Source organism: Toxotes jaculatrix, chromosome 20, assembly GCF_017976425.1.
Source record: "Toxotes jaculatrix isolate fToxJac2 chromosome 20, fToxJac2.pri, whole genome shotgun sequence".
NCBI classification, from domain to species: Eukaryota; Metazoa; Chordata; class Actinopteri; family Toxotidae; genus Toxotes; species Toxotes jaculatrix.
Window position 1 is genome coordinate 17,707,818 of NC_054413.1, and position 23,833 is coordinate 17,731,650.

At 43.3% G+C, this 23,833-nt stretch overlaps 1 protein-coding gene across 1 annotated transcript in view; it reads right to left on the reverse strand.

Annotated features, from left to right (window-relative positions):
- Positions 1–4,111: 4,111 nt before the first annotated feature.
- sspo (SCO-spondin) overlaps positions 4,112–23,833 on the reverse strand; it is a 56,140-nt gene continuing 36,418 nt past the window's right edge. The window contains exons 100-117 of the mRNA XM_041065404.1: positions 22,841–22,980; positions 22,614–22,660; positions 22,285–22,518; positions 19,891–20,052; positions 19,507–19,623; positions 19,272–19,410; positions 18,913–19,109; positions 18,625–18,795; positions 18,168–18,295; positions 17,919–18,073; positions 15,983–16,029; positions 14,961–15,125; positions 14,385–14,596; positions 13,152–13,247; positions 9,380–9,440; positions 8,507–8,637; positions 6,311–6,461; positions 4,112–4,227 (exon numbers count right to left, since the gene is read on the reverse strand). Of these exons, the coding sequence (XP_040921338.1) occupies positions 4,205–4,227; positions 6,311–6,461; positions 8,507–8,637; positions 9,380–9,440; positions 13,152–13,247; positions 14,385–14,596; positions 14,961–15,125; positions 15,983–16,029; positions 17,919–18,073; positions 18,168–18,295; positions 18,625–18,795; positions 18,913–19,109; positions 19,272–19,410; positions 19,507–19,623; positions 19,891–20,052; positions 22,285–22,518; positions 22,614–22,660; positions 22,841–22,980 (2,376 nt within the window). The 3' untranslated portion in view covers positions 4,112–4,204. The remainder of the gene's footprint in view (positions 4,228–6,310; positions 6,462–8,506; positions 8,638–9,379; positions 9,441–13,151; positions 13,248–14,384; positions 14,597–14,960; positions 15,126–15,982; positions 16,030–17,918; positions 18,074–18,167; positions 18,296–18,624; positions 18,796–18,912; positions 19,110–19,271; positions 19,411–19,506; positions 19,624–19,890; positions 20,053–22,284; positions 22,519–22,613; positions 22,661–22,840; positions 22,981–23,833) is intronic.

Below are 23,833 nucleotides of genomic sequence, written 5' to 3' on the forward strand. Positions count from 1 at the left end.
CTTCGCTGAGGTGGCCCCTGGACTTTGACAGACTTTGCAGGACTTTTAATAATAATAACACACCGAGGCTGCGTTTCCCTTTCCCCGCAGCCGAGCGCACGATGCTCACTGCGCTCTCTGCATGGAGACTGAGCACTGATAGGTTCAGTGGCAGTAATCCGCGGGCCAAAGTTTTCCCAAGTTGGTCAGAGAGACGGAGGCTTCTGGTGGATCTCCAGGAGAAAGTGAGATGACGAGAGTTCTGGAAAGGAGGCGCACTGTATACGCACGGCAGACCTGAGCCGTTTCCACCCTCCAGTTTCCAGGTTGTGAGGTGTGAGGGTGTCTGTTTCTGTCCCCCCCGAGGGGAGGGCCGCCGGTCAGGTGATATTTATCTCTGATCTCACACTCGGTGGAGCACGGCAGACCTCTCATCCTGCACTACAGTTCGCTCCTGAGCAGCGGACTGGGCGAGCGTCGTTGGAGCCATAGTTGGGTACGCTGATCTGCGCGTTTTTTGTTTCTTTCTTTTTTTATTTGTTTCTCATTCCACCTCTTCCCTCTGCCTCTGAAGCTTTGTGTGTTTAACTGTGAAGAAAAAAAGAACACAGTAGTGATGAAAAGAAAACAGCAGAGCGCAGATCCGCAGCTTGATTCGTCCTTGGTCGGTGTTTTTTGGTGCTGTTCTCTGTATCTCTCTCTCTCTCTTCCTCCTCGCTGTGCGCTCTGCCGGATGACTTCAGCTTCACCGGCGTCTAGCTGCGCCTCTTTTAACCCTTTGCTCATCAGGAGCGGAACTGCTCACACTTTTTTTTTTTTTTTTCTGATGTATAAAGAAGTAGATGAGCTCTCAGCTAATCAGATTCTCCTCATCCCCCGAAAACACAGGTTTAAATTGTACCTGAGATTCATAAAGCGGGGCCTCTTGGCTGCTAAAAACCTGATCCCAATAACATTAATGAAGTTATTATTCTACAAATTATTAATATGACAAAACAGATCATTAATTACAGTTGGAGGAAATGGGCCATCATGGTTCCCTATAGATAAGTCCACTTATCTTTTTAGTCATTTATGGTTCAGTTGGTATCAGATGAAAGAGGAACACGCTTTGTTACACACCTGCTCACACCTGCAGAGGCTGCGGCCAAACGGCTGCTGTTAGGCTGACAGGTGTTCAGTCTACAATACCTGTCTCTCTGTATGGGAGGGGATGATCTGAGACACACACACACAAACACAGACACACACACACACACACACACACACACACGCCCTTCTGTCTGCTTCCATTGTACTACTCTGCAAAAAAACGCAGGTGCTGTTCTCATTCCCCACAAAGGAACATTTAACCTACCTGCTCTGAGGAGAAGCGAGTTTCCTTTTTGCTGAAGAAAATCACCTGAGTCTGTGAATTTCAGGTGAATATGTCAGTGAAATGCGGTTGTGGTGCCGCTTTATTGTGTTTCGGGGCTGGATGGGGATTCACCACTCTCAGACTGCTCAGCTACGTCACGCCGCCGGGGTTCCCCCCCTTCCGTCACGATGGGAATGATGCATTCACGAGCTGTCGGATTTTGTGGGGCTGGGGAGAAACCTCGCATGGATGATCGACCCCCGTCCTGTTTTGACTGCGTTTCACCTGCTTCTCCTTCTCTATGAATGGTCTCCAAACAGTGGAAAGACTGGGATATTCTTTGTGTAGGGAATTTGCTGCAGTTAGCTGGGCAGTGTGAGCACGTGGTGTCTGCGAATGAAATCTAAAAACCAATCAAATCAAATGAGTGACTTCTGATTTGAAATTCATTTTCTCAAGCCTGCCAACTGAACAAACTTATTCTTTACACAGTGACACAACATTTTCAAACTGTGTTTAATTTGGTCCATTGTTCCAGTGATGAGTTTAGGGAGCAGAGTTTATTCTGTAGTTTCTATGCTGATTCTCATGCTGCTCATTCTTGAAACCAAGCAAAAGAAACTGACACCAAGTTTGAATGGCCGGTCATTGACAGGAATTTTTACATTTTTTATTCAGGAATTCATGCTGCTAAATTTGCCCATCCCTGTTCCCAGTTATTGCTTAATTTAAAAATCCATTGGAACATGATTTTTCTATCCATCTCACGGATGTAATAGGCCTTGACTGTGTACAAGTTTCTTGTTTTCAGTTCTGTCAGACACAGGCCCAAAGCAACACTGCTGCACCGTGGATGCATTGATCAAAACGGCCCGCACTGCAACGTGAGTGCATTCATTTTTCCAGCGATCATTCTTTTAATCATAGGTTAGACATGATGAATTGCAGCCTTGCAGTTGGACCAGGCCTCAGGAACTATCCATCAAAACGTGACATTTTGGTATGAATTAAAAATGCATCAGTTCCTGCTCTTATTACATCCAGCAGTATTTACTACGGCAGCTGAACGCTAGAGGAGGCGTGCTGGTCAGCCTTCCCCTCTCAACTCCCTTATTTAGTCAGGAAAAGAGAGAGGGAGGAGGAGGAGGGGAGGAAGGAGGAGATGAGAAGGAGAAGAGGAAGGAGGAAAAGAAAAAGGCAGGCTGCGCTTTATTGTCATGGATGAGACAGATCCCAGCCTGTCACACTCCTTCTGTATTTACCGGCGCACACAGGCCCACACATGTACACAGAGACAGACAGAGAGTTTACTGTAGGGTTCTTTATGCACGTTACCCTGCACAGTAATGAATAAAGGTAAGTGAAAAAGCTCTCGGCATCACTTTGACACATCCATTAAAAGCTACAGCTTCTTATAATGAATAAACATTTTAGCAGCAAATTAAACTCTGTCGTCACTTTCCTGACAAATACTGTTAAGTTCAGTCACTTTTACGAAGCGAGGCGCAGAAGCAGTGACCGGTAGTGTGCTGTGTGAAAAAAAAAAAAAAGATTCATGCTCCAGTATGACATCGTTTTTAGGAATATTTACAGCTTTTTTACACTTTCTTTGGAAGAAAATATCACTAAAAATTGCACAACATTAACTTCTAATTTACATCTGCTTGCACTGAAACCTCAGAGCCTGAACATTAACTTTGGAAGACTGTATTATGGCCAAGAGACACAAACAAGCAGTTGTACAGAGGCGTCCACGAGTATGTGTGTCTGCCTCTGTTCAACTGGATGATGCAAACTTATGTAACTCCTGTAAAATGTGACCAGTATGGTGATAATACACCCACTGTTTGTCTTGCATGTCAGAATAAAGGAAGGAGATTCTTATGCGATGTGTCGAAATTTTTTAATGTGTTACTGGAGCCTTAGTTGTTCCAGATCTTAGTTTGTGAGCTAAAGATCATTTCAATATGTTTACAGACGTGTACATTACAAGCAAAGCTACCCATTAATCTGAAATGGAAAGGCCAAACACAGCCGGTGCATTGTACGGAAAAAAAAAATAATATGCAGTCTGAGAGGTAAACTCAGTGTTTGTGAACTGGAACCATTTAATATTTATTTAGTATACAGTGATGTTGGTGGGCTGAAGAACTACATGCAGAACTGGGTCATGCCTGAATATAAATGTAATGGTATACCTTAAAAGGAAGGCTCTTTCATTTTGAACAAGTGTTGATAACCACATTTTTTTCTGTTTTAAATAAAGTTTGCGAACCAACGACATATATGGTATATATATATATATATAGGAAACATTGATTTAGAAAAAAAAAAAAAGAAATAGCCAACAGGATTCTCCAAGTGTACAAAATGTTTAATGACCAGTCCACTGGACATGCACTGTAAACTTCAAAACATCTAACCAGTTACTGTAAACTCCACCTTAAAGGAGACTGTTGGTGCATGTACATACAAATTAAAAATATAGAAATGTATATTAGGTCTTACTTGGATTGTATCACAGGTCTTTTAATCTATAAATATACAGTGGAAAAAGGCTGTACAGGCGGAAGAATAAACAAAGTTTCAGAACAGGAAGTTTAAGATCAGCAGTAACATCCAGTCATATGATGACTAAGGACTACAGAACAATGTGTGCATCGACAGGGACTTTTTTTTTTTCAGGACTTTTCCACTTTTTCATCCGTCCATCTATCCATCCCAGACACCTCCATGTATCGCCCAGCTGGCTCTCAGTGTGGTGCTCTCACTTGGCTAGGCGTTCGTGTTGTTCTCGCTCTCGCTAGTGCATACACACATTCACACACACACACACACACACACACACACACTCACACGCACACTCCCTCAGCGTCTGGACAGGTCACCTCCTGTGAAGAGGAGAAACAATGAGAACTGATAGTGTCATGACTTCACTGTTGTTTTCTCTAATAACTTAACACATGCAGCAAAAAGAAAACTGCTTCCACTGCAGGATAAATTCTTCACTCTGAAATCTGTCTGAGCTTGTGACTTGTGATAGGTCAGGACAAAGTATTAGAAACGCATTTATAAATACGAAATGCACGTAAAAAGCATTTCACAAAATCCCAACCGCAGAAGAAAAACGTACGGATGAAGTGTGTGAGAGGCCGGGGAAGGAGCATCAGATAAGAAGTGAGAAAACTTGTAGTGGCAGTTAATATGTGTAAGTGTGTGTGAGAGCACGGCCACATGCTACTGAAGATTGATCGCCGTAACAACCAAATCCGTCAGACGTGATGTCCGCGGGAGTGTAGCGCTGGGAGGGGAATATGAGCTGGGGGGGGGGTTGTTCTGTGTCGTATGTGGCTACATCCAATTAACTAATGCAATCAGCCATGTTGATGAATGGATTAGCACATAATTGCTTCAGAGGTGGGATCCTCAATTGAATTATTCATGGTGGGCAAAGGCAAACGTATGTTTCACTAAGATTAGAGTCTACACTGCACACTCGTGTGTGTGTGTGTGTGTGTGAATCTGTGGAAAGGTGTGTATGTGTCAGCGACCGTGCATGTGTGTGTGTATGTTTGTGTCAGACCAGCACTAATGTAAAGCGACTGAAAAACTGCATTAGGAGGAGAAGAGACCGGCACACCTGAACACCACCTGAACGGAGTGAGGATTAGTTGGTAAGTGAGCCCAGAAGTCCAAATACATAAAAGTTACAGATTAATGGTTAAAACATTCAACTTCAAATGCTGATAGTGTGAATGCAAACTCTATAAAACCTATTAAAAAAAAAAGAAACAGTGACCAAACCTAAACCCTGACAATTCCAGGATCAACATCTCTTAAATGAAAAACAAAATCCCTTTTCTATAATCAGTAAAGTTAAATCACACATAATTTAAAATGGCACCAAATGAATACATCTGGAACATGACGGGTGGTGTTGATGAAAGGTTACTACATCTCACAGGTCAATGGGGGGTGTGTCAGGTAGATAAAGCTGGGGACCAAAGAACTAATGGAAGATCTTACGTGGATCAACGGCCTCATGTGCCACCTGCACACGACAACGAGCAGCACTCCAAAAGGACACCTGCGGCTACAACACTCACTGAAGTGCAATTAAAGTTGCAACTACAAAAAAAAAAAAAAAGAGCTGGGTCCTGTTTTTTCGTGAGGGCATAACTGAACTTGATTTCATGGTTGATTGGACACGGGGTCATTTTTTTTGTTCTTTAAAGCCGACTTTATCAGGAGCTGTTGGAAGTGCAAAAAGTTCTCAAGCTAAAACTTGCAAATATGACACTTATTCAGATTTTTCAAGGCGAACCCGACACTGTACATGCATAGATGAGAACGTTCAAACTCCTGAGAATGATCAAGCTCTGCTGCTGTAATTATCATAATTTAATAACTGCATCCAGTATATACAATTAAAATGAAATAAAAATTTGTTTGAGTCTGTGCAACAGATTATAGGTAAACTGTTTAAGTAAGACTGAGACTGAGTGTCTTTAATCGGAGTCATCTGAGACTCTGACAGGTTTCACTGCATCGTAAGAACATGTTTAATGTGATTTCTCAACTTTAAATTGGCCACAACGCCACGCCAGCCGACCATGAGCTCAGTTGTATGATGAGCATGCGGCCAGTCATGTGAGTGCTGACCATGGTTTTATTATTTCATCCTGTTGCAGGCATTTCTAATTAAAAGCAATGAGGAGCAAAGTTAGCTGGATGGATCATATTCACGGTCTATAATAACCACATGAGAAACATTATAAAACACATTCAGCAGTATCCTTCTAGTTATATATGTTTCAATCAAATTCCCTGACTTTCTGTGCCTGCTGGGAGCCTGTGTGTAACTGGGTCACATACAAACATTTTTACATGTATTTAAATGCTGGGCTTTCACACTGACATGTACATGCAAATCCATTCGGCCTCTCATCGCCCCCCCCCCCCCCCCCTCCGCACCTTGGCAGCTGGTGCATTCACAGCTGTGGATGACAGGCAGCACAACAGGCTCGCTCTCTCCATTCTCACACTGCAGGCTGAGGAAGCGGACCGGGTTGTCGGGGTCCAAACGGTAACTACAGCACTCGCAAACCGACCGGAGGTACGGCTCCTGCGTGGGAGAGAGAGGGAGGAGGAAACCAATTAGGAGATGGGAACATGATAAGGAGACTTGTGCAATTAGAGGAGGAGGAAGTTACGAGACAGTATCAGAATTTGGGAGAGAGGAGGAAAGAACAGAATAGAGAGGTGATGGGTAGAAGAGGTGGCAAAGGTCAAGAGAGAGAGAGGAAAACAGGAGGTAAATTAAAAGGCGGTGAAAGGTTATTGGCAGGAGTGATACAGGAAAAGCAAGGAGGAAAAGACAAAACGAGTCAATAAGAGGCTCAGCACCAATTTTCCTGTGGTACATCTGAAAATGTGAAATCAAATCCGAGAGAAGATCGAACCAAAGAAACATTTTCTGTAGTAGCAATTAATCAACTGACTCCATGTAAGGGGCTGATAACAGTGATGAACATACAGAGAATTATCTTCCAACTCTACAAAACATTCAGGCAGGTGCAGGCAGTGATACCGAATGATTAAGAAAAATAATTAAGAAACGCTAAAACACCACACAAGCGCAAATTTCACAATAAGGTGATAATTCATACATTTTTTTTTTTTTTTCCCTGTATCTCTTGGAATACAAAAACCCAGCCTCGGTGCTTTTGCATGATAGAAGGCAGCTAGAGATAGAGGCTGTGCTCGTGTGTTCAATTAGTGCAGGCGAAGACCCAGGGAGGAGAGAGACGGCAGAAAGTACAATGCATGGTAGCAAAGAATGACAGTTAATAGGAGGAGGAGAAGGAGGAGAGAGGGAGGGAGGGAGCCCAATATCAAAAACTCCGAAACACCTTCAGCTTCTCTGAAAAATAGCAGTTATTAGTGCTTCACACGCTTTGAAAAGTGTGTGTGTATATATATATATGTGTGTGTGTGTCTTAATACTTCAGCTGGCAGTGAAAAGAGCATGTGATTCCTGTGAACGCCTTCCTGCTTCTCTCCAGTCCTGCTGATCAATGAAACGGGGAACTTCCTAGTCACTGGTTACCATCCCTGGTTGCCACAGTAACAGGAGGTAATGACACATTTGGCTGAGCTGATGTTTATTTTTACTAATCTCCCAGCATGACTGACTCTATTTTTACAGTGGAAGATGTATGGATGCCAAAGAAGAAACAAAGTCACCATGGTGATGAGGTGATGAGCTCGCTGTCTTACTGAGGATGGAAAACACAACAAGCGAAGGCAGGAAAGAAAGAAGAGGAGAGACACGCTCCACACGTGACCCCTTCACAAGACTCCTATCAAAAAACATCTATATTTAGATCACTGGTGACTCAACTCCTGAATTGTGTACTGTTGTTTACCTGTTTTCATGCCATGGGCGTGAACAGAGAGGACATGAAGGCAGGCTGCCGTCTGCCAGTTGTGATTACAACTGTTCACAGAAGGTAAAATGATCGAATAATCACGTCGCCATGTTCGGAGACACTTACCTGTACCCTGCAAGTGTCTTCACGGTCTGTGTTTCTCTGAGAAGATGTGAGATTACAGCAGGTGTGACCAGCTGCACGGTGGGGGGTGGGGGGGGGGGGGGGGGGGGGGGGGCAAGTGTTCTTCTTGATTTTGTTTTGCAAAAACACACTTAACACCCTGATGTCAGGTCACGCTCCGGGAGGAAAACAGATGGGAAATTTGGCTAAAGCAATAATCCTGATGATTTTCTTGCATATTGTAAACACTGTTATTAATAACGGTTAGCGGCTCTGTGAGGGGAACCAAATTGTTTTGCTCTTTTATTTGGCACTTTATATCTACATGTTGGTCATTTAAGTCTGACAGGCATTCCTAATGAAATGAATATTGCAGAAATCCCTAACTGTAGGGGCTGAACTTACACGATGTGATTAAACACAAGTGTGCAGCCCTGACGGGGCAGTTTGCATACAATTACAACCAACAGCTTTTTTTTTTTTCAACCGCTTCCTTTCAGCCCACTCTGCTGCCTGTATTGGTTTTCACCGTGCTCCCAGTTGTCACTCACGTTGAAGTCAATACTCATCAGTGTCACCCACAAGATGTTTCGAAGAGTAATATCTCTTTCCATACCTCCAGGATGACATCGGTCCTGGACAGACAGCGTCCTCTGCAGAAGCTGACCTCCACGTTGTCAAGCCGGCAGTCTCCCTTGGTGATGTTCCTGACTTGCACGTAGCGACGGCACTCTGGCTGGGGCTCGCCTGAAGAAAAACACACAAGGAGGACAAAGCAAAGGGAGAACACAGAGGGGGCAAGGAAGTGGTGAATATGAGAAACCAGAGGCACTTTTTTTTTTTTTCTTTTTGCATGAAAAAAAGGAGGAAGAAAAAGACAAAGGAGGAGACAGAGCCACAGAGCTCCTTCCAGAGAGCACGGTGACATTGCCATGCCCCCTTGCAGCATGTGACATTTCCTCCAGCGGGAGAGATTAAAGCCCCAATGTAGGTTAAGTAATGTAATCTCTCACTAATTGGGCACTGCAGCACTTGGTTTTCAGCCTCCTATAAAACAAACTATAGAGCATTCAAATCCAATGAAGTGGTTTGCAAGTCATGAAATGAAATACAAGGAAGCACAGTGATTTTGTGTATGTTGGTTTGAGGTTGTTATATTTTACAACACGCAGTATTTCAACTATTCGTTTTCCATGAGCATAAATGAAAAAGCATTACCACAGAGAATATACAGAGATGGCAGGAAATATGTAATATCATGAGCCTGAGTTTAAGATCACAACTGAGGCGACAGCTACAGAATGAAAGTGTAGCTTTTGTGTTTTATTGACACATATTTTTATATAATAATTCCCCTGTTTCAGCAATTCTCATACAAAAGGTTCATGAATTAATTTATCAATTTAATGAATTATTCAGAGAACTGAATGCAAATGGATTCATTCAAGTTTTGCGATGTGTTTTTCTACGTTTTGTACGTTGCACTGACCTGGAAACTGCTTCCTACACACCGGACAGCAGCTGCCTGGTTCCTCCACCTTCACCTCCTCCTGAGAGAGATGACATGATTTGTCTTTTTAATATTCCTTTCATCCGTTTAAATGAAAACAGACAGGTGCGTGGTAACACAACAAGGGATGAACAACAGAAATCACACTCACGGTCAGTTTATTAGGCAGGTAATAACTACGTCTTGGTAGCAGTTTTCATCAGGCATGTGATGATAAGCACTTAGTGTGTATACAGAGAATTATGGCTCATTCAGGTGAACTAGAGCCACGATAACATACTCACCACAGCTATAAAAATCTGACAACCTACAAAACGTGATCATTAATAAATTCTCAACCTGGGACACAGTGGATCACGAGGACCAGGGTTGGATTCAGGATGGAGGAGAGAAGAAGAGAGAAGAGGAAAGCAGAGAGTAAGGTAGAATAAGGTATAACTACATATATCCTGGTGTCATTCTTTTGACATAACAAGTGAGAATGTGAACAGATGATGAGAGAAGGAGGGAGGGAGAGTAACTTCATATTCGACAGTCAGGCTGCAACACAAAGATTTCAGCCAAACAGATGGGAAAAGGACCAGAAATAAGAATCACAAAGTGAGACAAAAAGACCAAAAATAGCAGGAGAGAGAGAGAGAGAGAGAGAGAGAGAGAGTGACGTAAGGACACACAGGACACACACAGAATGAGTGAAGCCACTGAGGAAGAGAGATCCAGAACAGTCCAGAGAAAAGCAGGGTGTCCCGTGGTGTCCCTGTCTGAGAATAGCTGCTGTTAGCATGCAGAGTCACACACACACACACACACAGTCTGACAGCAGGCTTCAGCGCCCCTCACCGACACCAGCCTCAGCTCACCCCTGAAACTTCATCCAACTAAACCATTTCTCTAAAATGCACACACATACTGCTCCTAACTGTTCACCCCGAGGACTTCTCCTCCCACTCTGCACTGCCGCCAGCCTTCCCTCAGGGATGGAGGAGCCCACCCACTTAAAGGGTGGGAGGTCAGAGAGAGGACCATTTCAAGTGCTTTAAGTTGAGAGGCTGTGTGTGTGTGTGTGTGTGTGTGTGCTGTGGAAGGGGGGTGGGAAATGGTGTGAAATGTGGATTCTGCTTATTTCAAAGGGCACTTGGCATTTTAAGTAAAGGGTAGTCAGATTTGTGTCATCTACAGGCTGTGACATGGAAATCAGAGCTCTATTATTGTGTCTGGTACAGAATAAAAAAGGAAAAAAAAAAAAAAGAGGAGTCGGTGTTTGACGGCTTTTTATCACCAGATATGAAAACAGAAGCTTTTCAATACATTAGCTTGAAAAGGAGCTCCCAGCAGAGCAGTGGAGGCATGTTTGGGGAGATTTCAATTTTAAACAAGCAATGCCATTAACTGTAAGCTGAGTCATAAATAACAGACGGCACTGACAGTAACCAATTCACAGCCTGTCAAAAGAGGGAACACAGTGCATTAAATGACCTTTTCATATTGGCCTGGATAAGGAGTGCTTTCACTGAGGCATAACTTAGTGCAGCTGGGGTGGAGGGGGTGGGGTGGGGGGGGGGTGAGGGATCTGAGAACGCGAGCACAAATAGTTACGGAAGTCTGAGCGCCTCCGGAGACACACAGTGCAATGGCGCAAAGACCCGAGTACACCACAGGTGGACACACTTGCGTGGACTGTCTACCTCGTGGAGCTCACCGTGCAACCACCCCTCTCCTCTAAGTTCTGGACGTCAGCAGGCATTTTATTTTTAGTCTGGCCTTTATACAGCGCTGTGGTGCTAAAGATATAAATTCAGCTTACTGTGTCAAGAATGAGACAGTTGACTTTTCTACAGTGACTTTGACTTTCATCACCACAGAGGGAAGATTGTTTTTTTTTTTTTTTAATAAATGAAGTCGTCAAGTCGTTTCATTAGTGAACAGCCTTTTATGTAAGGTCATTGCACCCGAATCGTACGAAACACATTTTATCACTTACCTCTTATGGAATCTTGCCATGCACATAGTTTTGCTGCTTTTTTTTTTTTTGAGCAAAGACAATAAATGAAGAGAATGAAGAATCAGCATAGTATATGAATTCATTCTTGTCCTTGCGAGACGCAGAGCTTTTAGGACCAAACATTAAGCTGTGAGCACGGCTGTATGATCCGTCTTGTTTGAGTTAAGTTAATCCAAAGAAAACAAACAAAAGTTTTCTTATTCTGTTTGAATTCAGCCGCACGCGGCGTCACTTTGGTTTTAATTCACCAATGGAGTTGAATGGATTTTCATCCGTGGGCTTCAGACCACATTGTTAATAGCTTTCATTACTATAGAAACAAACCCTTGGCAGTGTGTTCTGTGGATTATCCAGAGAAACAGGGACAATGTTTCTGGAGGGAGCTGCTGCTGTTGATTTTCTTAGATGCATGGCTAGATGCATGGCTAGATCCTGTAGATCTGTAGCGACGGAACAAGAGAGAAGCCTTGCAAAAGGTTGTTTGGAGGAAAACAAGCTTCAGTTCTTTTAAAATAAAACAACACGATGGCAGCCTCAGTGGGATGCCACCAACTATGTTTATTCTGACATTGTCATACCCTTCACCCTCAGTCTATTTCTCTCTGACTGGACAGAATCTGTATTTATGCAGCACCCGAAAGTTCCACCTGTGTCAAGGACTACAAAAGTTCATTCATATTTTATGGGGACTTTATTTTTTTTTCCTCATCTGCCTCTAGTTGTACAGAGTGCATCCATAATTGACAGCTCGGCTCGCCGTCTCCTGCGAGGTCACCAGCCGTTAACCACCCATGTATGTGTGCGACTGCGCATTGACTGTGTGTCTGCGCAGGCTGTCACAGGCAATGACAAGCATGCACTGGTACCCATAAAACTATGAGGATACTACACTTGATATATAACATATAATATATATTTCAGCTGATACTAAAATTTAAATTTACTATATATTTATTGTGGATTATATATTCATTCTGCAGAATTCAGTTTTGTCCCTATGTTGAATAGGGATGAAACTCAGTTATGCTTAATGAGGGAACCAGGAGCTGGTGTTTGACGAGAGGTCGAAGGGCGCGGTAAAGGAAAAAAGTGCAGACCCGTGGGAGGATCGGAGAGTCAGGTATTGATCTACTTCAGCCAGCGACTTGCAGAGAACATCCCACATATTCTTGAGGGAGCGGAGCATTTTCTCCCTCGCCCAGAGTAATTGAGATGTTTGTGACCATAAGAGATGCTGTATGAACCGTACCACCCCGGGGTGGTGGCGGCGGTTTAATGGACTGACCGGCGCTTGTCTGGGAGACCGATCGTGCCTCTGTGTGTGAGAATCGTTATGTCTGTTTGGCTTTGAGAACAATCTAACTTGAAGAGAGTTATTATGGCTCACATTCTCCTCTTCTAATAAATAGCTGCATCTGCCGTGCAAACAGGGCACAGGTGTGGCACAGTACATGGCCTTGATCCAATAAAGCACCTTGATTTTTCAGATATTTAGGATTAGCAAAAAAACATACATTCCCTTGTCATCAACATCACAATATATTATTATGAGCAGTATAAAAGGTCAAATTCTGAAAATAACCTTATCCATATCACTCACCACTTGCCTTTGAATACAGGATCTTGGAGAAACATAGTATTTAACTATTGCCTCCCCTTGATGGTGCTTATCAATAAATACGTACATACAAAATACACAATAAGACAAATAATGATTTGGTATGGCGTGTTAGTGTGTCTGTGTCTCACCTCATCACAGTGGAGTGGAGGACACTTCAGCTGGCAGAGCTTTTTCCCGTTCACACAACGGCACGACGTGCAGCCCTCCTCCCACTCTGATCCTGCCTGGCTCACACACACACACACACACACACACACACATACATGCACACGCACACGCACACACACACACACACACAATATTTATATTCACTTTCCAGACTCTTGAAATGCAGGTGATTACTCCTCAGCAGCCCATTACTCTTTCCTTCAACGCACATTCACATTACAGTCTCTGCCACAGCAGGTTTGATAAAGTCAAACTGGTCGGAGCTCAGGATCTATTTCTTCAGCGAATCCACTAAAGCTCTGGCTGCACTGTTACAATTCAGTAATTACAACAACGCTTAATACAGACTGCATTCTATATTTTGTGTGTGTTACTGATGGGAATTATTAACCTGGTACATAGGCACCCACTAGGGAGCGCCTTGGTTGCTCACACTGAACCATTTGGCATAATAATCACGAGGTGGTTGATTAGAAAACCATAGAGGGTCTTTATATGGACATTAGTCATCACGGGCCGGCAGAGACAGAGGGAGAGGGAGCCAGAAACAGAGGAGGTGGGCAGACAGAATCACTGAGGGGCTGGCGAATGGGCTGACAAATGGGGAGAAAGAAAGAGAGAGAGAGAGAGAGAGAGAGAGGAAGGCTGAGGTGGAACTAGGATAAAGAGAAAAAGGGATGGAGAGAGAGAGACTGAATAATAATCCCGCAAAGAAAGCAGTATGAAGGGGCAAAGAAAGAAACAAGCGAATGAAAGAGAAGGAATATCAAGAGAGGGGGGATCTGACCTCTTGTCAATGTATGATTAATTCTTATAATCCTATAATATCCCCTCCTTCATAAATAATTCCTGGCAGGCTTGCCCAGTTGCCGTCCAAGTGCCGGCTTTCTGCGGCACTTTCTACATAATTGATGAGGCTGAGGGCTGCAGAGGCATTGTGGTGTAATGTGGCCCACGGGGCATGTCACTCATCTTCTAATAGGCAATTCTTTATGAGTAAATAACACAATGGGAGTGAATGGGACGGAACGTAAACACCGGGCTATTGATAAGGTTCAGACACACGCCACAATGGGGCAGGCACAATGGGTACAAGCCGCCAAGATAGCTGGGCAGCAGATGTCCGTTTAGCTGGGTGTAAGCCAGTGTGTGTGTGTGTGTGTGTGTGTGTGTGTGTTTGTGTGTGTGTGTACCTCTCGCAGGATGCCCTGGTCATGGCAGGGGCAGAGGGCGGGGATGACACATACACCCTCCGTGTTTCGATAAAGCCCCTCCCGGCACACGCAGCCCTCAGCAGAGTGACTGCAGTTACCAGGAAAGGAGGAGTAAATGTCCTGGCAGCTCCTCTCGCACAGCAAGACCTCCTCTGACATGCTCCTCCTCCACTGCTCCCCGTCAGGACAGACTGCAGAGGAGGAGGAGGAGGAGAGGGGGCAGGAGTAAGATGAGTGCAAAGAAGGTGCCAGAGAAGAGAGGAGGAAATAGAAAGAGAAGGGAAGATGTGACACGTTGGTAGGATGAGGAGGGGAAATTGAAAAAGTTGAGAGATTTAATGATGAATTGGTGGAGGAAAGGGAGTTGGAGGAAGGAAAAGGCGGTGTGGACAGAAAATGAGTGCATTAGAAGAATTCTCTTATAAAGCTGAAACATACTGTACGAAAAGACAAGAGCCTTGAGGTTCCACACTGCCATAAATATTGTTGTTATTGTTAGTATTATCGTTTATGGTGATCAATAAAACATGCCCTATGCCCCCTCTTCTTACTCACCACAGTCGGGGGCCATGCAGGTCATGGTGCGGTGGTCTGGGCCCTCACATGCTGCCCCTCTATACTGCCTGGGCTTCACAACAAGTCTGGTGGAGCTCTGTTGCCCCGTACCACAGCTGGCTGAGCACGGACTCCACTGGGACCAGCTGGACCACTCACAGTCCACTGTACATGTAAGAAGAGAGGATGGCAAAAGAATATAAACCCACAGCTTCAGGTCAGTGATACTTTTATTTTCATTTACGTGCAGCAGTAAAGCAGTACGTGCAAAAAAAAAAATGTTGCCTTATGCACATGCTGCAGAAGGAGTAGCAAGCGTGAGAAGATGATTCATGTCCGTTAGTTTCCCAACAGCAAAATTAAGAGATGCATGCTGTGTTTTTAAAGATAATGGGAGACTATCTGCTCCACAGGTTCACTACAACTGTCACAAAGACTGACAGACTGACTCAGAGAAGTGTTTGAAGTGAATTCTGAGTTCGTTCATTTTTTTTTATTATTTCATTAATTATTTACTGTCAATGACTTTTAGTGCCTTTTACTCAGTTGTTTTATTTATTTTTTTTAAATACGTTACGCCATTTCCAAATTCAGAGGAGAGAGGAGGCAGGGGGAGGATAAAAGGCACGACTGATCAGATCATGATAGAAAAAACTCCCAGGTCAAACCACAGAGATATTTACACATTCAGGTCCCTCATGAGGACGTGAGAGGTTGCACATCATGACACTCCACCCCCCACTATCATTCAGCTCTGTCTTCCCCGGCTAGTTTAAGATGTTAGCGCATGTTTACGAAACCAAAAAACCCAGTCACAGCTCTGTAGGCTGTGATTGATGTGTGCTGTCGCTCAGTTATTTGAGCCAACTGTTGCAGCAGCTGTTAGTAACTATAGATAGGTTGACATATCTATCATCGTCCTGACAGTTTGACCAAAGATTATTATTGCTGGTGCTTTCACTGCTAAAAGAGAGAGGCCTTGCAGAGTGACAGACATGCAGCTGTGGCAGAGCATCACTCACCATCGCAGAGCTCTGAGGTACAGTTGAACGCTCCGCCCCGGCACACACTGGACAAAGTTAGAGAGAAAAGTCAAGTGAGTGAAGTCAGATGACGACGAAATAGTTAGATTATTATATTACTGAACACGGAGGCACCGAAACAATCATCATGTCACACAGCCGAGCCTATCGCAGACTGTATTAAATCAGTATCAAAACACAGAGGAAGGTGAAATGACTTACGACACGTCTGCTGCACGCCAGACTATCTGTTACCGTAGATGTCACAGCACCGTTTGACTGAGACAATGAAATTCAACTCTGCTGGTGCTTCACACAGTAGCATTTCTAATTTCAAAATATCAGTGTCACATTCATTTTTGCTTTCATCATGAATAAATCAGACCAGGATCAACCTGACGGTGCGGCTGCTTGCTATCGTGTTTCTTAAAGCTGAAACCGTTTTTTTCCCATAAACCCCTGTGCACGCTGTCACAAAGACGTTTCACGTTTATTTCAGTAAAATTGAATAAAGCAGAAAGCTGAAAAAATAGTGTAGGTATGAGGACTTTTTAGGTCATACATAATGTACTAATGACATTCATGTCTCAACAATGAAGACTATGATTATGATAATACAATTAATACTGAGATTACAATGTTACATGTGGGATTTTCCATGTTTTGCACTAAGAGAATTAAGAGACTGAGCATATTGATAGATGTATTAACATGTCACTGTAAAATTAAGCTAAAAAAAGAATAATGATTGTACAGTATAAAAGCTGGATGGATATAGGACATGAAAAACAATGATATAGTCACATACTGCATTAAAATAATATACATGGAAAATCCACATCGAGTACTGGTTCAAATAAAAAGAAACAAATGGGATTTATTACAAATTTATTTGTTGTAAGGTGTTTTTGAAGCTATTGAACGAGACACAGACTCAAACAAATCAACGCAGGAGAGAAGGCTGTCACTGTGCATTACAATACATGCCTAAAAAATTATTCATAAGGTAAATTATTATCTGTTTCATGTGGACATTCAATCCACTTTCAATAATAGAACCCGGCGCCTGTGAGGACGGTTAGATTGATGAAGCCCAGCCACTGTTCAAATGTGCCACACGTTCTTTATAGGGGATGAATAAAGACATTAATATGCAGGAAAGGACAAACTTCTGAGGAAATAAAAAACGGAGGCGCTGCTGATTAAAAAAAAAAGAAAAAAAACTTTGAACCAACTCGATAAAAGAAGTTTAAATTAGTGCATTAGTCTCTCAGTGAAAGTGAAGTTCAAGTTCACTGACCACACACAGAGCCATAACTCCTCATCCGCTGTGGTGTTTGTTAAAAAATGCATCTTTTTTTTTTTTTTTTTGGCACTCACCTTTGTCTCCTGCCAGTAAAATATTTATGGAGTACAGTCTCATTTCAGTTTCTCTTCCCCACTGCAACCTTCATTTTAATCTGCCCTGTCGATGCTGTTTGCACCTTCTCTTAGGAGACAAAGAATTTTTCAGACAAGACTCAAGAAAGCTCAAGAAACTGCACGAACCTCAGCAATATTCAGCAGAATGCATGGTAAACCATGCTTATCGTATCCCCCTCCTGCTCTTTGTGCTCCCTCCTCTTATAAATGCATAAAGGATTAAGGGCCTACTCCGGGAATCAGTTGCTGTGCTTCAATTCAGCGGCTGCTGAATTTTCCCAAGTCCGCATAAAACATTTCCTCATACAACAGGCTCCTGCAGATGCAGCTATCTGATGCCTGGATCTGGAGGACACAAGCGGTGTCCCGCTGTATTCTATAATCCACTGAGCGGTGATCAGCTGTTTACTGTTTCCTCAGCCAGCTATTTGCACTCAGGGTGGTTTTTCATCAGCTCCACTTTGAAGGAAACAACATCACACACTTTCAGATGAAACTGTGTGTAGTGTATTACCATGTGTTGCAGAGGTGCTGAACAGTTGTTCCAGGTGGCAGCAAATCTTCTGTACTCTCCACAGTGCTGATATTCAAGCTCTGGTAACCGGGCGGCAGGGACAGAGCTGAACAGGGACACTCAGCGTGGGACACACATGAGTTTCTATACAACACCTATGAGGGACGACACAGTAAAACTGTTAAGAATCAGAGCTTCTTTCCAAACACACACACACATACACACACCAACAAACAGAGACGTCCAGACCTGTCCAGGAGGGCAGGTACACCCAGGTGTGCAGGGTCCAAGTAAACACTGAGTGTGTGGCCACAGGTCCTCACAGGTGTAGGGACAGGAACCTGAACAGGTACTGAACACCTGCCCGCTGGGACACTCTGCAACACACACACACACACACACACACAAACAAACATACAACGAATCACATCCTGTCTCGTGTATATTTCAGAACGCAGACACGAGTGTGTGTTTTTCTCTCTGCATACTTTACAGTCTGTCTCAGCTCAGTCACATTTGAGGTCACACCTTCGACTGCACAACGTTATAAATACACTCACTGAAAATACCACCTATCAAGAATCTTATGAGTTGTTTGGCAACCAATTTAATTTAACTATAATTCAGGACTTATACTGCTCTGTGGGTAGATAATATGCAAATGTGCTGAATTTCCAACTTTCAGTGGTGTGTGTGTGTTTGTTACCAGGCAGGCAGCTGTTGGTGTTACAGACAGTGTGCTGTTCAAGTGGTCCAGCACAGGCCGTACCACCGGGCTCTGGCTCTCTGAGGACCGTCTTGTTCCGCATCGACAACCCGCCGCCACATGTAGCACTGCACTCACTCCAGGGCGACCACTCGCTCAGCAAACAGCCCACTGCAGACAGAGAGGGAGGACAAAGACAGAGGATTGACATGAAATAAACAGTCAACGGAGTCTATGAGTCTATGCGACTGCATCAAACTAAGCAATGAGATGCATTTCATCTCACACCTGGACATGCTGGCAGGTCACAGCTCTCTGTCTGCGTGGTGGCCACACACGAAGGCCCGCCCTCTCTCTCCTCGCAGAGGCGTGTCCTTGTCCTTTGGCCACGCCCACAGGAAGCGGAGCAGGAGCTCCACGTGCTCCAGGGCTCGTAAACCGGGCAAGGAAGCTTGGTGCACGCCAGAGTGCCATTCTCACACACACTGCAGGCCAGGGTTTGTTTGGAGAGATGAGATAAAAACTCGCTAGTGACACCTCTAATGTTATGGATCAATTTGGATTCATTTTTTTTATACAAACTCAGACTATTGTAATTTTCACCTTTTGCTTTCTAAAAATTTAAATTCACACGGAGCTGTTCTCACCAGGTGTTACAGTCCACGGTAAGCTCCTCTTTAGGGATGAACTCCAGTGTCCCGTTGCCTGATGGGATACCACAGCGACACTCCGTCACTGGCACACAGTGGCCGTCCTGCAGCAACTGTCCCTCTGGACATCGACAACCTGAGAAAAAAAAAGAAAGAAGGATAAATAAGAGAAATAGAAATTTTAGTATTTATTAAGAAGAATCTGCTGATTGGGTTTTGGATCAAAGATTACCAGCGTGACAGGCTCCTTGAAGACACTGGACATGCTCCCATAAGTCAGTGCAGCTGCGAGGGCACTGATTGGCACAGCTCTCATGGTAGGCGCGTCCCCTGTCCTCACAGCGCTCACCTAGGAAACAAGGAAAACCCTTCTTTCCCACTCTTCATAAATAAATAGATGAGTAAAGCTCACTGCATGAGCTGCAAAACTTGTTTTACATTTCCTGTCGTTTCTGCCATCATTTGATAGATGCTGGAAAGACTGGATGAAAAGCTGGACAGTAAAATAAGTCTGTCATTGTTACCCACAAATTGCAGATGAGATTCTAACCTTTCTGCCATGCAATTATTTAAGTCCACTTGAGTTTAGAATAAAAAAAAAAAAGGATAGTTGTACCTAGGCAGAGTCCTGTGTTGCAGCTCTGGCTCTGGGTCTGTTGGCTCTTACAGTGGGGGCCCAGAGGAGAGGCCAGGGGCCGTCTGTAGCGCTGCCTGACTCCACCGCTGCATGGCTCTGCACAGGCTGTCCAGGCACTCCACACACTCCACTGACACAGATCTGGAAGTGAACGGAGTGATTATCGTAACCACCCTCAACTCTGTCCTCATCCTATTTATAATGACTGCAATTATCATGATGACTGCTCTAATAGCTGTAATTGTTGTGATATTCATCATCATCAAGAATAAAAAAACAAAGTGTGTGTTTATTGCTTATGGATTTATGTGCATATTTAAACTGATGAGCGTTCTGATTTATATGTTAGAGATGAGAATTTATACTGTTTATGAGTTAATCAAATCTTTGTTCATCATCATTAAGCAGTTTTTTTTTTTTTTTTTTAAATATCTGGATCTTCTATGATGGAGAGCAAGACTTCACACATATGACATGCAAATCAAACCTAAGGTCCACTGGGCATGGTAGTAATTCTCAGCCATTCCCATTCATATCCAAAGGGGAAGAGCTGAGAAGAATGGAGGGCTGAGGGGATTGACTTCAGGATGAATCTTTTTTTTTTTTTTTTTTTTTTTGCACACACGACACCAAAACCAATCAACTCCATGTGTCCCCACAGATATGTGGAATTTAACTCTTCCTTTCCTCTCAGATCCCTCTTCTATTCTCATTCCTGTGGGGAATAAATAATGAGAATGAGGCAGCCGGGATGCACAATAACATTTTTCACTGTGGATACTGATTGCAAGCGCTTCAACTATCTACTGACGGCAGCTATTAATCTATACTGGCAGCGCTGAACTGACACACGATAAACATCCACACAAAAAACCAATGGAAGCCTGGTACCACACGATTCTAAAAACGATTCCACACTGTCAAAAACTTCTTTTTAAAATACGCCCCCAAACTATACAACATTAAAATGATCCAATTGTGCTGCCAGTAGATAGGATGAAAAACTTGCTGTGAGTTTCTGGCGCAGAACTAAACAGGTCGGAATCCTTTGCAATCTTATTTTGCTCTTATCGTAACTATCGTAACTTTACATAACAATAATCAACAGACCATTAGACTATGTTCACATACAGTCACTCAGTAAATGCACCAATGTGCCAAAATTCACCGTAACTGAACAAAGATAAATATGTAAATAACTGTTTTTGGTGCTAAAGAGGAAAAACTGAAAATCAGTGCTCACCTCAGATTAGTAAAGTTAAAGATAAAGAACCAAGTGAGAAATCGTTGTGTAGCCACTGATCTAATAATAATATCCACATTATGCAAATCACAACATCAGCCTGCTGTCGTTTTAATAAATAAATATGAAGAATTACACAATCAACGTCTCAGAAACAGTTGAAAAAAACCTGCTTTTATCTCCTGCAGGCTTGACTGCTGTGCAGGTCTCTGCGAAAAGTCCATCAGACAGCTGCAGATTATTCAGACTGCTGCTGCTGCTGCTAAAATCCTCCCTAAGACCAGGAATATGAATCGCATCAGTCCAGTTCTCAGATCTTTGAACTGGTTTCCTGCGTGTCGAATGACTGACTTCAAAATACTGCAGTTGGTTCATAAAGCGCTAAATGGTCTAGGACCAAAATTCACCTCTGATCTGCTGATCCATCCAGACCGTCTCAGACCGGCCTGGAACAGTGAGCAAAACTGTTCCCAGAGTCCAAGTTAAACAAAGAGAGGCTGCATTCAGTTTTTAGGCACCACCACGCTTTGCTTTGAGAACTGTTTGTCTGCCTCTGCTTTCTATTAATTTAATTTGGAGACATTTAATCATATCTGTCACTTCACTCCTGTTTTTTTTCCTTATAAATATTAATCTTTTATTCTTTGAACTCCTATCTAGATGTATCTGAGATGCATCTCTAATACAACTTAACATCTTTTTATGTAAAGCACTTTTGACTTGTGCTGTTAAACAACGCCATGCAAATAACTTTGACTTGCACTGTATTCTACCCACATTTCAAAATAAAATGATCTCCCTCTCCTCTCCAGAGAAAGCCATGCTGGAGTTATTTCATCACTACAGTCACTGTCACAGTCACTCTGACCCAATCTGTAATTCATTTCTTTCTAAAGTGCCATGCTTGTCTAGTTCGGACTAGTTCACTGCGTCTCGCCTGCTTGAAATCTTTTGTTGGTAGCAAAGTGTCATATTGTTGCAGCGTGCTGAGGGGCCCGTTCGTTACTTTCCCTCACTGCGGAGTTAAAGGAGGAACTGGAGCTTGACGAGGGCAGACTGAGGAACCGGCTGCATTTGTGGACCAAGATAAGAGCGAACCTCTTTTTGTTCTCTTGGACAAACAGCATTACCTCTGCAGATGTTAGCATCTGGACAGAGCCTCTCCTCTACCAGCAGTTCGGGACATTGGCTCTCTTTTTCTTCTGCAGAGACCGGAAGACCAGAATCAAGGTCCAAACAGGCCCGGAAACGCCTCTGGATTGAGACCATTTTATTGCCACCGATAACCCCTGTGTCGTGCTGCTGGGAGGACGAGGGTGCACAGGGAGAACAGGAAGTCCACTCTGACCACTCGCTGACGATGACTGAAAGAAGGAAAGAAAGAAAGAGGCAGGGTAACAGGATGAAGGGGTTATTAAAGAAGGAGCTCTTCTCATTACCCTCATAACTGATTTCTCACCTTCACACTCTCTCATGTCACACTGCAAAGTCCCATCATGGCAAAGGCTGGAAGGCAGAACAGCCAAGAAACAGATATTAACAACATTTTATCCTGCACTGGCAGTTGCTCAAAATATCTATATTGTAAAAACCGATAGTCAAACTACTCCGGTGCGTGAGGACTGGCGCAGACAACATTAAGGTCTCTGCCATGGCTTCTTTTATTTTTAACAGCTAGGGTCTAACCAGGTACTGCAGCCTATGGTGACCACGGCGCCCTGAGGGACGGTGACAGGTGTGGGTGGTTGCCCCGAAGCCTGGTGCTGCAGGTGGATGCAGCCACATTCCTCTGGAGGGACACAGGTACCATTCTGCTGCAGCAGCCCCTGAAATGGGGAAGGAGCACAATTCATGAAAAAGAAGAACCAGCTCCGTGTTTTCTCTCTCTTTTTTTTTTTTCTTTTTTTTCCGTTTGATTCATTTGGTTTTAAGATGGAGGTCAAAACATTTATGGCTAACAGTTCTCCTCCCTTGTATCTACAGCAAAAGGCTTAATTAATATACAGTATATATAAAAATGCTGCAGGCTAAAAAAGTCCAATTGTAAAACATATATAAACATATACTTAAATGCACTGAGCATTTAAATGTTCAGTCACATATAATTTAAAAGCAATCCATAGCTGTTAAATGAATTCTGGCTGCTGGTGTTGCTCTGGTGATCTGCTCTGCTGTTCCATATTTCATTATCCTCCCCTCCCTTCTGCTGTATGGGCTGTATCATCAGTCTATCAGAAAGGATTTCTCAGCTTTTTGCAATAAATCAAAGCTGGAAGCTCCAAAAAAAACTGGGCCAAACAACATTATAAAATGGCCATCACAACTCATATCATCGTGATGTATTAACAACAATATGTAGCACAGCGTATTACACTTTCTAAATCCATGCCAGTATATATTTTCGCTCTGGTCTCGTACAGACACACTAGACTGCACACTCGATAAATACAGCTTTGATGTGACATTAGAGCTTCTGCTGACTGCTTGTCTTATCAGGGCCCAGTTTTAAACTAATTATATTATTAATTATATGTATTTAAAAGCTCCACAATGCAAATACAGAGTTTGTAATAACTGTTATGAGGGAACTTTTAGTGCCAGACAGAAATTTACTCATGTGGAATAAATATCATAAACACAAATGGCAGCTTTGCAGATTTTGACATTAGTAGAATGATC